The sequence below is a fragment of the Panulirus ornatus genome, chromosome 2 (assembly GCF_036320965.1).
Source record: "Panulirus ornatus isolate Po-2019 chromosome 2, ASM3632096v1, whole genome shotgun sequence".
Classification (NCBI taxonomy): Eukaryota; Metazoa; Arthropoda; class Malacostraca; order Decapoda; family Palinuridae; genus Panulirus; species Panulirus ornatus.
In genome coordinates, this window is record NC_092225.1 from 46,302,604 (window position 1) to 46,316,978 (window position 14,375).

Sequence of the window (14,375 nt, forward strand, 5' to 3'; positions counted from 1 at the left end):
GTAAGAAACTACAGAAGCTTGTGACTGAGTTTGGTAAAGTGTGTGAAAGAAGAAAGTTGAGCGATGTGAATAAGGGCAATGTTATTAAGTACAGTAGGCTTGTGGGTCAAGTCAATTGGGAGGTAAGTTTGAATGGAGAAAAACTGGAGGAAGTGCAGTGTTTTAGATATCTGGGAGTGGATTTGGCAGCGGACGGAACCATGGAAGCGGAAGTGAATCATAGGGTGGGGATGGGGCGAAAATTCTGGGAGCCTTGAAGAATATGTGGAAGTCGAGAACATTATCTCGGAAAGCAAAAATGGGTATGTTTGAAGGAATAGTAGTTCCAACAATGTTGTATGGTTGCGAGGCGTGGGCTATGGATAGAGTTGTCCGCAGGAGGGTGGATGAGCTGGAAATGAGATGTTTGAGGACAATATGTGGTGTGAGCTGGTTTGATCGAGTAAGTAATAATAGGGTAAGAGAGATGTGTGGTAATAAAAAGAGTGTGGTTGAGAGAGCAGAAGAGGTTGTTTTGAAATGGTTTGGTCACATGGAGAGAATGAGTGAGGAAAGATTGACCAAGACGATATAAGTGTCAGAGGTGGAAGGAACGAGGAGAAATGGAAGACCAAATTGGAGGTGGAAAGATGGAGTGAAAAAGATTTTGAGTGATCGGGGCCTGAACATGCAGGAGGGTGAAAGACGTGGAAGGAATAGAGTGAATTGGAACGATGTGGTATACCGGGGTCGACGTGCTGTCAATGGATTGAATCAGGGCATGTGAAGCGTCTGGGGTAAACCATGGAAAGTTCTGTGGGGCCTGGATGTGGAAAGGGAGCTGTGGTTTCGGTGCATTATTACATGACAGCTAGAGACTGAGTGTGAACTAATGGGGCCTTTGTTGTCTTTTCTAGCGCTACCTCGCACACATGAGGGGGGAGGGGGTTGTTATTTCAAGTGTGGCGAGGTGGCGATGGGAATGAATAAAGGCAGACAGTATGAATTATGTACATGTGTATATATGTATATGTCTGTGTGTGTATACATATATGTATACGTTGAGATGTATAGGTATGTATATTTTCGTGTGTGGACTTGTATGTATATGCATGTGTATGTGGGTGGCTTGGGCCATTCTTTCGTCTGTTTCCTTGCGCTACCTCGCTAACGCGGGAGACAGCGACAAAGCAAAATAAATAAAATAAAAACATATATATATATATATATATATATATATATATATATATATATATATATATATATATATATATATATATATATATATACATATATATATATATATATATATATATATATATATATATATATATATATATATATATATATATATATATATATGCATATATATATATATATATATATATATATATATATATATATATATATATATATATATATATATATATATATATATATATATATATATAGCTATTTACTTTGAAAGTTGGTCTAATACAGGCATTGGACAAATGACTAATTCACAGGTACAAAACAGCGCATCATGCTATAATTTTGATAAGTACGTCACTAGTGTTCTTGAAACAGGAGAAACATTTCGAGTTTCACTGCCATCGCCTGTACTCATATTTCGTGAAATCAGTTGTGAACCATCTTGTTAAGCGTGGTCAAATGATGGTATGTGTTAAATTATGAACTGCCTCGTCTGCAGCTGGAGATAGCGGTTGTGATGAAGGTACATATGTCAGGGTGTACATTAACAGAAGTACACGGTGAGAATGTACTATAGGTACTATAGGTGGAATAAGTGCAAGTTCATGGTATCTTATGAGAATGCACATGAAAACAGATGCAAGTTATGAAGGTGCAAGTGATATAAACATGCACACAGCAGACATACACACTGCAAAGTGAATGTGGTGAGCGGTGTGCACCACATGAGTGCACACATACAAAGACGCACACACCATCTTACATTGTGATTGTCTATGTATGTGTGTGTGTGTGTGTGTGTGTGTGTGTGTGTGTGTGTGTGTGTGTGTGTGTGCGTGTGTGTGCGTTACGAAGCATCAGTTGGTGCTGTAATGCAGGGTGACAGTGGCAATACTTTGGTAAACGGAGGAGTGAGTAGTTTGATGTATGCTGCACAAGGGCGTCAGCTCACCGTTTTTGGCACTGCAAACTTGGCACTGGTGAGCGGACACACGTCCTGCCCAAGGCTGCTTGTCACTAGATCAGCCACAGCAGCACCCAGGTCTTGTCCCTGGTGGCACCGACGTTACAGGTGGCTCACGATATTTGGCACTTGTATGATTCTCTCTTTTTCTCTCTTTAATCACTGGCACAACACTGGGCGAGGTGCAGACACACTCGGGTTTTCTCTTTTCAAAAGAAACCCGGGTTCGTGTGCTCTATGATACAGCGCCTGCAATATTTCTTCACTGTCCTGTAGCCCTCAATAGTCACTTGACAGTCCTGGATATTTAGCTGCTGAAGGCCACGGCAGTAATACGCTATGTACTGGACGCCTCTGTCTGTTATCATGTCACATGACTTCACGGAGAGTTTCTTCAGGTTTGGGCAGTGTTCAGAGATGAGTTTCATGCCGTTGTCGGTAACGTCACACTTGCCGATATCAAGCGCACGTAACCTCGGGCACGACCTGGCCACCATCTCCATGGAATCATCGCTGACTGCTTCACAGCCACGGACATTTAGGTAACGCAGCTTGTAACAGTGGCGGGCGATTTGCTTGATTCCGGCATCGCTGATCTGGTCACATTTTGCCACGCTGAGGTACCGGAGGTTGGGCCCCAGCTTAGCCAGCTCATACATGCCGAAGTCTGTGATCTGGACACAGTCCGACACGCTGACCTCCCGTAGCATGAGGCAATAGCTGGCGATGTGCTTGACTCCCGTATCTGCAATAATGAAAAACATTAACATTCATTCTACAAGGAATCTCAAGTGACGATGTAGATATTTATGCATATGAAAGTGGAAAGAAAATTAATCATTAAAAGTAGTCACATAAAATTCTTTTGTCAAGAGGAATGGCATATGAATGCCATTTATTTATTTATCTATTTCATACTATTCGCCATTTCCCGCGTTAGAGAGGTAGCGTTAAGAACAGAGGACTGGGTCTTAGAGAGAATATCCTCACCTGACCCCTTTCTCTGTTCATTCTTTTGGAAAATTAAAAAAAAAAAAACGAGAGGGGAGGATTTCCAGCCACCCGCTCCCTCCCCTTTTAGTCGCCTTCTACCACACGCAGAGAATACGTGGGAAGTATTCTTTCTCCCCTATCCCCAGGGATGATGTACATATATATATATATATATATATATATATATATATATATATATATATATATATATATATATATATATATATATATATATATATATATATATATAAATATATATATATATATATATATATATATATATATATATATATATATATATATATATATATATATATATATATATATATATATATATATATATATATATATATATATATATATATATATATGTCTTGAAAGGAGGTAAATAAAGTGCTAAAGACAAGGGAGCAAATGGGAACTTCAGTAAAAGGGGCTAATGGGGAGGTTATAACAAGTAGTGGTGATGTGGGTAGGAGATGGAGTGAGTATTTTGAAGGTTTGTTGAATGTGTTTGATGACAGAGTGGCAGATATAGGGTGTTTTGGTCGAGGTGGTGTGCAAAGTGAGAGGGTTAGGGAAAATGATTTGGCAAACAGAGAAGAGGTAGTAAAAGCGTTGCGGAAGATGAAAGCCGGCAAGGCAGCAGGTTTGGATGGTATTGCAGTGGAATTTATTAAAAAAGGGGTGACTGTATTGTTGACTGGTTGGTAAGGTTATTTAATATATGTATGATTCATGGAGAGGTGCCTGAGGATTGGCGGAATGCTTGCATAGTGCCATTGTACAAAGGCAAAGGGGATTAGAGTGAGTGCTCAAATAGAGAGGTATAAGTTTGTTGAGTATTCCTGGTAAATTATATGGGAGGGTATTGATTGAGAGGGTGAAGGCATGTACAGAGCATCAGATTGGGGAAGAGCAGTGTGGTTTCAGAGGTGGTAGAGGATGTGTGGATCAGGTGTTTAATTTGAAAAATGTATGTGAGAAATACTTAAAAAAGCAAATGGATTTGTATGTAGCATTTATGGATCTGGAGAAGGCATATGGTAGAGTTGATAGAGATGCTCTGTGAAAGGCATTAAGAAAATATGGTGTGGGAGGCAAGTTGTTAGAAGCAGTGAAAAGTTTTTATCGAGGATGTAAGGCATATGTACGTGTAGGAAGAGAGGAAAGTGATTGGTTCTCAGTGAATGTAGGCTTGCGAGAGAGGTGTGTGATGTCTCCATGGTCGTTTAATTTGTTTATGGATGGGGTTGTTAGGGAGGTAAATGCAAGAGTTTTCGAAAGAGGGGTAAGTATACTGTCTGTTGTGGATGAGAGAGCTTGGGAACTGAATCAGTTGTTGTTCACTGATGATACAGCGCTGGTGGCTGATTCATGTGAAAAACTGCAGAAGCTAGTGACTGAGTTTGGTAAAGTGTGTGAAATAAGAAAGTTAAGAGTAAATGTGAATAAGGTTATTAGGTACAGTAGGGTTGAGGGACAAGTCAATTGGGATGTAAGTTTGGATGGAGAAAAACTGGAGGAAGTAAAGAGTTTTAGATATCTGGGAGTGGATCTGGCAGCGGATGGAACCATGGAAGCGGAAGTGAATCATAGGGTGGGGGAGGGGGCGAAAAGTCTGGAAGCCTTGAAGAATGTTTAGAAGTCAAGAACATTATCTCGGAAAGCAAAAATGGGTATGTTAGAAGGAATAGTGGTTCCAACAATGTTGTATGGCTGCGAGGTGTGGGCTATGGATAGAGTTGTGCGTAGGAGGGTGGATGTGCTGGAAATGAGATGTTTGAGGACAATATGTGGTGTGAGGTGGTTTGATCGAGTAAGTAATGTAAGGGTGAGAGAGATGTGTGGAAATAAGAAAAGTATGGTTGACAGAGCAGAAGAGGGTGTTTTGAAATGGTTTGGTCACATGGAGAGAATGAGTGACGAAAGATTGACCAAGAGGATATATGTGTCAGACGTGGAGGGAACGAGGAGAAATGGGAGACCAAATTGGAGGTGGAAAGATGGAGTGAAAAAGATTTTGAGTGATCGGGGCCTGAACATGCAGAAAGGTGAAAGGCGTGCAAGGAATAGACTGAATTGGATCGATGTGGTATACCGGGGTCGACGTGCTGTCAATGGATTGAACCAGGGCATGTGAAGCGTCTGGGGTAAACCATGGAAAGTTTTGTGGGGCCTGGATGTGGAAAGGGAGCTGTGGTTTCGGTGCATTATTACATGACAGCTAGAGACTGAGTGTGAACGAATGGGGCCTTTGTTGTCTTTTCCTAGCGCTACCTCGCACACATGAGGGGGGAGGGATTGTTATTCCATGTGTGGTGAGGAGGCGATGGAAATAAATAAAGGCAGAAAGTATGAATTATATACGTGTGTATATATGTATATGTCTGTGTGTGTATATATATGTATACAATGAGATGTATAGGTATGTATATTTGCCTGTGTGGACGTGTATGTATATATATATATGTGTATGTGGGTGGGTTGGGCCATTCTTTCGCCTGTTTCCTTGCGCTACCTCGCTAACGCGGGAGACAGCGATAAAGTAAAATAAGTAATAAATAAATATAAATAAATAAACAAATATATATACTTATTTATTTTTATTTATTTTGCTTTGTCGCTGTCTCCCGCGTTTGCGAGGTAGCGCAAGGAAACAGACGAAAGAAATGGCCCAACCTACCCCCATACACATGTATATACTTACACGTCCACACACGCAAATATACATACCTATACATCTCAATGTACACATATATATACACACACAGACACATACTTATATACCCACGCACACAATTCACACTGTCTGCCTTTATTCATTGCCATCGCCACCTCGCCACACATGGAATACCATCCCCCTCCCCCCTCATGTGTGCGAGGTAGCGCTAGGAAAAGACAACAAAGGCCCCATTCGTTCACACTCAGTCTCTAGCTGTCATGCAAAAATGCCCGAAACCACAGCTCCCTTTCCACATCCAGGCTCCACACAACTTTCCATGGTTTACCCCAGACGCTTCACATGCCCTGAATCAATCCACTGACAGCACGTCGACCCAGGTATACCACATCGATCCAATTCACTCTATTCCTTGCCCGCCTTTCACCCTCCTGCATTTTCAGGCCCCGATCACTCAAAATCTTTTTCACTCCATCTTTCCACCTCCAATTTGGTCTCCCACTTCTCCTCTTTCCCTCCACCTCCGACATATATATCCTCTTGGTCAATCTTTCCTCACTCATTCTCTCCATGTACCCAAACCATTTCAAAACACCCTCTTCTGCTCTCTCAACCACACTCTTTTTATTTCCACACATCTCTCTTACCCTTACATTACTTACTCGATCAAACCACCTCACACCACACATTGTCCTCAAACATCTCATTTCCAGCACATCCACCCTCCTGCGCAAAACTCTATCCATAGCCCACGCCTCGCAACCATACAACATTGTTGGAACCACTATTCCTTCAAACATACCGATTTTTGTTTTCCGAGATAATGTTCTCGACTTCCACACATTCTTCAAGGCTCCCAGGATTTTCGCCCCCTCCCCCACCCTATGATTCACTTCCGCTTCCATGGTTCCATCCGATGCCAGATCCACTCCCAGATATCTAAAACACTTTACTTCCTCCAGTTTTTCTCCATTCAAACTTACCTCCCAATTGACTTGACCCTCAACCCTACTGTATCTAATAACCTTGCTCTTATACACATTTACTCTTAACTCTCTTCTTTCACACACTTTACCAAACTGTGTCACCAGCTTCTGCAGTTTCTCACATGAATCAGCCACCAGCGCTGTAACATCAGCGAACAACAACTGACTCACTTCCCAAGCTCTCTCATCCACAACAGACTTCACTCTTGCCCCTCTTTCCAAAACTCTTGCATTCACCTCCCTAACAACCCCTTCCATAAACAAATTAAACAACCTTGGAGAAATCAAACACCCCTGCCGCAAACCTACATACACTGAGAACAAATCACTTTCCTCTCTTCCTACGCGTACACATGCCTTACATCCTCGATAAAAACTTATCACTGCTTCTAACAACTTGCCTCCCACACCATATATTCTTAATACTTTCCACAGAGCATCTCTATCAATCTATCATATGCCTTCTCCAGATCCATAAATGTTACATACAAATCCATACAAATATATATATATATATATATATATATATATATATATATATATATATATATAACTTTTGGATTTTAATGTGCTGAGAGGTGCAACTGGAGGGATGTCTGATCATTATCTTGTGGAGGCTAAGGTGAAGATTTGTATGGGTTTTCAGAAAAGAAGAGTGAATGTTGGGGTGAAGAGGGTGGTGAGAGTAAGTGAGCTTGGGAAGGAGACTTGTGTGAGGAAGTACCAGGAGAGACTGCGTACAGAATGGAAAAAGGTGAGAACAATGTAAGTAAGGGGAGTGGGGAGGAATGGGATGCATTTAGGGAATCAGTGATGGATTGTGCAAAAGATGCTTATGGCATGAGAAGAGTGGGAGGTGGGTTGATTAGAAAGGGTAGTGAGTGGTGGGATGAAGAAGTAAGATTATTAGTGAAAGAGAAGAGAGAGGCATTTGGACGATTTTTGCAGGGAAAAAATGCAATTGAGTGGGAGATGTATAAAAGAAAGAGACAGGAGGTCAAGAGAAAGGTGCAAGAGGTGAAAAAGAGGGCAAATGAGAGTTCGGGTGAGAGAGTATCATTAAATTTTAGGGAGAATGAAAAGATGTTCTGGAAGGAGGTATATAAAGTGCGTAAGACAAGGGAGCAAATGGGAACTTCAGTGAAGGGCGCAAATGGGGAGGTGATAACAAGTAGTGGTGATGTGAGGATATGGAGCGAGTGTTTTGAAGGTTTGTTGAATGTGTTAGATGATAGAGTGGCAGATATAGGGTGTTTTGGTCGAAGTGGTACCGTGCAAAGTGAGAGGGTTAGGGAAAATGATTTGGTAAACAGAGAGGAGGTGGTAAAAGCTTTGCGGAAAATGAAAGCCGGCAAGGCAGCAGGTTTCGATGGTATTGCAGTGGAATTTATTAAAAAAGGGAGTGACTGTATTATTGACTGGTTGGTAAGGTTATTTAATGTATGTATGACTCATGGAGAGGTGCCTGAGGATTGGCGGAATGCGTGCATAGTGCCATTGTACAAAGGCAAAGGGGATAAGAGTGAGTGCTCAAATTTCAGAGGTATAAGTTTGTTGAGTATTCCTGGTAAACTATATGGGAGGGTATTGATTGAGAGGGTGAAGGCATGTACAGAGCATCAGATTGGGGAAGAGCAGTGTGGTTTCAGAAGTGGTAGAAGATGTGTGGATCAGGTGTTTGCTTTGAAGAATGTATGTGAGAAATACTTAGAAAAGCAAATGGATTTGTATGTAGCATTTATGGATCTGGAGAAGGAATATGATAGAGTTGATAGAGATGCTCTGTGGAGGGTATTAAGAATATATGGTGTGGGAGGCACGTTGTTAGAAGCAGTGAAAAGTTTTTATCGAGGATGTAAGGCATGTGTACGTGTAGGAAGAGAGGAAAGTGATTGGTTCTCAGTGAATGTAGGTTTGCGGCAGGGGTGTGTGATGTCTCCATGGTTGTTTAATTTGTTTATGGATGGGGTTGTTAGGGAGGTGAATGCAAGAGTTTTGGAAAGAGGGGCAAGTATGTAGTCTGTTGTGGATGAGAGAGCTTGGGAAGTGAGTCAGTTGTTGTTCGCTGATGTTACAGCGCTGGTGGCTGATTCATGTGGAAAACTGCAGAAGCTGGTGACTGAGTTTGGTAAAGTGCTGTGAAAGAAGAAAGTTAAGAGTAAATGTGAATAAGAGCAAGGTTATTAGGTACAGTAGGGTTGAGGGTCAAGTCAATTGGGAGGTAAGTTTGAATGGAGAAAAACTGGAGGAAGTAAAGTGTTTTAGATATCTGGGAGTGGATCTGGCAGCGGATGGAACCATGGAAGCGGAAGTGGATCATAGGGTGGGGGAGGGGGCGAAAAGTCTGGAGCCTTGAAGAATGTGTGGAAGTCTAGAACATTATCTCGGAAAGCAAAAATGGGTATGTTAGTAGGAATAGTGGTTCCAACAATGTTGTATGGCTGCGAGGTGTGGGCTATGGATAGAGTTGTGCGTAGGAGGGTGGATGTGCTGGAAATGAGATGATTGAGGACAATATGTGGTGTGAGGTGGTTTGATCGAGTAAGTAATGTAAGGGTGAGAGAGATGTGTGGAAATAAGAAAAGTATGGTTGACAGAGCAGAAGAGGGTGTTTTGAAATGGTTTGGTCACATGGAGAGAATGAGTGACGAAAGATTGACCAAGAGGATATATGTGTCAGAGGTGGAGGGAACGAGAAGTGGGAGACAAAAGTGGAGGTGGAAAGATGGAGTGAAAAAGATTTTGAGTGATCGGGGCCTGAACATGCAGAAAGGTGAAAGGCGTGCAAGGAATAGACTGAATTGGATCGATGTGGTATACCGGGGTCGACGTGCTGTCAATGGATTGAAACAGGGCATGTGAAGCGTCTGGGGTAAACCATGGAAAGTTTTGTGGGGCCTGGATGTGGAAAGGGAGCTGTGGTTTCGGTGCATTATTACATGACAGCTAGAGACTGAGTGTGAACGAATGGGGCCTTTGTTGTCTTTTCCTAGCGCTACCTCGCACACATGAGGGGGGAGGGATTGTTATTCCATGTGTGGTGAGGAGGCGATGGAAATAAATAAAGGCAGAAAGTATGAATTATGTACGTGTGTATATATGTATATGTCTGTGTGTGTATATATATGTATACAATGAGATGTATAGGTATGTATATTTGCCTGTGTGGACGTGTATGTATATATATATATATGTGTATGTGGGTGGGTTGGGCCATTCTTTCGCCTGTTTCCTTGCGCTACCTCGCTAACGCGGGAGACAGCGATAAAGCAAAATAAGTAATAAATAAATATAAATAAATAAACAAATATATATACTTATTTATTTTTATTTATTTTGCTTTGTCGCTGTCTCCCGCGTTTGCGAGGTAGCGCAAGGAATCAGACGAAAGAAATGGCCCAACCTACCCCCATACACATGTATATACTTACACGTCCACACACGCAAATATACATACCTATACATCTCAATGTACACATATATATACACACACAGACACATACTTATATACCCATGCACACAATTCACACTGTCTGCCTTTATTCATTCCCATCGCCACCTCGCCACACATGGAATACCATCCCGCTCCCCCATCATGTGTGCGAAGTAGCGCTAGGAAAAGACAACAAAGGCCCCATTAGTTCACACTCAGTCTCTAGCTGTCATGAAAAAATGCCCGAAACCACAGCTCCCTTTCCACATCCAGGCCCCACACAACTTTCCATGGTTTACCCCAGACGCTTCACATGCCCTGATTCAATCCACTGACAGCACGTCGACCCAGGTATACCACATCGATCCAATTCACTCTATTCCTTGCCCGCCTTTCACCCTCCTGCATGTTCAGGCCCCGATCACTCAAAATCTTTTTCACTCCATCTTTCCACCTCCAATTTGGTCTCCCACTTCTCCTTGTTCCCTCCACCTCCGACATACATATCCTCTTGGTCAATCTTTCCTCACTCATTCTCTCCATGTGCCCAAACCATTTCAAAACACCCTCTCCTGCTCTCTCAACCACACTCTTTTTATTTCCACACATCTCTCTTACCCTTACATTACTTACTCGATCAAACCACCTCACACCACACATTGTCCTCAAACATCTCATTTCCAGCACATCCACCCTCCTGCGCACAACTCTATCCATAGCCCACGCCTCACAACCATACAACATTGTTGGAACCACTATTCCTTCAAACATACCCATTTTTGCTTTCCGAGATAATGTTCTCGACTTCCACACATTCTTCAAGGCTCCCAGGATTTTCGCCCCCTCCCCCACCCTATGATTCACTTCCGCTTCCATGGTTCCATCCGCTGCCAGATCCACTCCCAGATATCTAAAACACTTTACTTCCTCCAGTTTTTCTCCATTCAAACTTACCTCCCAATTGACTTGACCCTTAACTTTACTGTATCTAATAACCTTGCTCTTATTCACATTTACTCTTAACTCTCTTCTTTCACACACTTTACCAAACTGTGTCACCAGCTTCTGCAGTTTCTCACATGAATCAGCCACCAGCGCTGTATCATCAGCGAACAACAACTGACTCACTTCCCAAGCTCTCTCATCCACAACAGACTTCATACTTGCCCCTCTTTCCAAAACTCTTCCATTCACCTCCCTAACAACCCCTTCCATAAACAAATTAAACAACCTTGGAGACATCAAACACCCCTGCCGCAAACCTACATACACTGAGAACCAATCACTCCTCTCTTCCTACGCGTACACATGCCTTACATCCTCGATAAAAACTTTTCACTGCTTCTAACAACTTGCCTCCCACACCATATATTCTTAATACCTTCCACAGAGCATCTCTATCAATCTATCATATGCCTTCTCCAGATCCATAAATGTTACATACAAATCCATACAAATATATATATATATATATATATATATATATATATATATATATATATATATATATATATATATATATATATATATATATATAACTTTTGGATGTTAATGTGCTGAGAGGAGCAACTGGAGGGATGTCTGATCATTATCTTGTGGAGGCTAAGGTGAAGATTTGTATGGGTTTTCAGAAAAGAAGAGTGAATGTTGGGGTGAAGAGGGTGGTGAGAGTAAGTGAGCTTGGGAAGGAGACTTGTGTGAGGAAGTACCAGGAGAGACTGGGTACAGAATGTAAAAAGGTGAGAACAATGTAAGTAAGGGGAGTGGGGAGGAATGGGATGCATTTAGGGAATCAGTGACGGATTGTGCAAAAGATGCTTATGGCATGAGAAGAGTGGGAGGTGGGTTGATTAGAAAGGGTAGTGAGTAGTGGGATGAAGAAGTAATATTATTAGTGAAAGAGAAGAGAGAGGCATTTGGACGATTTTTGCAGGGAAAAAATGCAATTGAGTGGGAGATGTATAAAAGAAAGAGACAGGAGGTCAAGAGAAAGGTGCAAGAGGTGAAAAAGAGGGCAAATGAGAGTTGGGGTGAGAGAGTATCATTAAATTTTAGGGAGAATAAAAAGATGTTCTGGAAGGATGTAAATAAAGTGCGTAAGAAAAGGGAGCAAATGGGAACTTCAGTGAAGGGCGCAAATGGGGAGGTGATAACAAGTAGTGGTGATGTGAGGATATGGAGCGAGTGTTTTGAAGGTTTGTTGAATGTGTTAGATGATAGAGTGGCAGATATAGGGTGTTTTGGTCGAAGTGGTACCGTGCAAAGTGAGAGGGTTAGGGAAAATGATTTGGTAAACAGAGAAGAGGTGGTAAAACTTTGCGGAAAATGAAAGCCGGCAAGGCAGCAGGTTTGGATGGTATTGCAGTGGAAATTTTAAAAAAGGGAGTGACTGTATTATTGACTGTTTGGTAAGGTTATTTAATGTATGTATGACTCATGGAGAGGTGCCTGAGGATTGGCGGAATGCGTGCATAGTGCCATTGTACAAAGGCAAAGGGGATAAGAGTGAGTGCTCAAATTTCAGAGGTATAAGTTTGTTGAGTATTCCTGGTAAACTATATGGGAGGGTATTGATTGAGAGGGTGAAGGCATGTACAGAGCATCAGATTGGGGAAGAGCAGTGTGGTTTCAGAAGTGGTAGAAGATGTGTGGATCAGGTGTTTGCTTTGAAGAATGTATGTGAGAAATACTTAGAGAACCAAATGGATTTGTATGTAGCATTTATGGATCTGGAGAAGGAATATGATAGAGTTGATAGAGATGCTCTGCTGAGGGTATTAAGAATATATGGTGTGGGAGGCAAGTTGCTAGAAGTAGTGAAAAGTTTTTATCGAGGATGTAAGGCATGTGTACGTGTAGGAAGAGAGGAAAGTGATTGGTTGTCAGTGAATGTAGGTTTGCGGCAGGGGTGTGTGAAGTCTCCATGGTTGTTTAATTTGTTTATGGATGGGGTTGTTAGGGAGGTGAATGCAAAAGTTTTGGAAAGAGTGGCAAGTATGAAGTCTGTTGTGGATGAGAGAGCTTGGGAAGTGAGTCAGTTGTTGTTCGCTGATGATACAGCGCTGGCGGCTGATTCATGTGGGAAACTGCAGAAGCTGGTGACTGAGTCTGGTAAAGTCTGTGAAAGAAGAAAGTTAAGAGTAAATGTGAATAAGAGCAAGGTTATTAGGTACAGTAGGGTTGAGAGTCAAGTCAATTGGGAGGTAAGTTTGAATGGAGAAAAACTGGAGGAAGTAAAGTGTTTTAGATATCTGGGAGTGGATCTGGCAGCGGATGGAACCATGGAAGCGGAAGTGGATCATAGGGTGGGGGAGGGGGCGAAAATCCTGGGAGCCTTGAAGAATGTGTGGAAGTCTAGAACATTATCTCGGAAAGCAAAAATGGGTATGTTTGAAGGAATAGAGGTTCCAACAATGTTGTATGGTTGCGAGGCGTGGGCTATGGATAGAGTTGTGCGCAGGAGGGTGGATGTGCTGGAAATGAGATGTTTGAGGACAATGTGTGGTGTGAGGCGGTTTGATCGAGTAAGTAACGTAAGGGTAAGAGAGATGTGTGGAAATAAAAAGAGTGTGGTTGAGAGAGTAGAAACGGGTGTTTTGAAATGGTTTGGGCACATGGAGAGAATGAGTGAGGAAAGATAGACCAAGAGGATACATGTGTCGGAGGTGGAGGGAACGAGGAGAAGTGGGAGACCAAATTGGAGGTGGAAAGATGGAGTGAAAAAGATTTTGTGTGATCGGGGCCTGATCATGCAAGAGGGTGAAAGGAGGGCAAGGAATAGAGTGAATTGGATCGATGTGGTATACCGGGGTTGACGTGCTGTCAGTGGATTGAATCAGGGCATGTGAAGCGTCTGGGGTAAACCATGGAAAGCTGTGTAGGTATGTATATTTGCGTGTGTGGACGTATGTATATACATGTGTATGGGGGTGGGTTGGGCCATTTCTTTCGTCTGTTTCCTTGTGGTACCTCGCAAACGCGGGAGACAGAAACAAAGCAAAAACAAAAAAAAAAAGAAAGTATATATATATATACATATATATATATATATATATATATATATATATATATATATATATATATATATATATATATATATATTTTTTTTTTTTTTTTTTTTTTTTCTTTCTAGCATGATACACA

The 14,375-nt window shown here is 41.8% G+C and overlaps 1 protein-coding gene across 3 annotated transcripts in view; it reads right to left on the reverse strand.

Annotated features, from left to right (window-relative positions):
* Window positions 1-1,421: 1,421 nt before the first annotated feature.
* Window positions 1,422-14,375, reverse strand: part of Fbxl7 (F-box and leucine-rich repeat protein 7) — a 342,295-nt gene continuing 329,341 nt past the window's right edge. For all 3 annotated transcript variants that reach the window (XM_071675481.1, XM_071675470.1, XM_071675489.1), the window contains exon 5: window positions 1,422-2,882. In XM_071675481.1, the coding sequence (XP_071531582.1) occupies window positions 2,347-2,882 (536 nt within the window). In that variant the 3' untranslated portion in view covers window positions 1,422-2,346. The remainder of the gene's footprint in view (window positions 2,883-14,375) is intronic.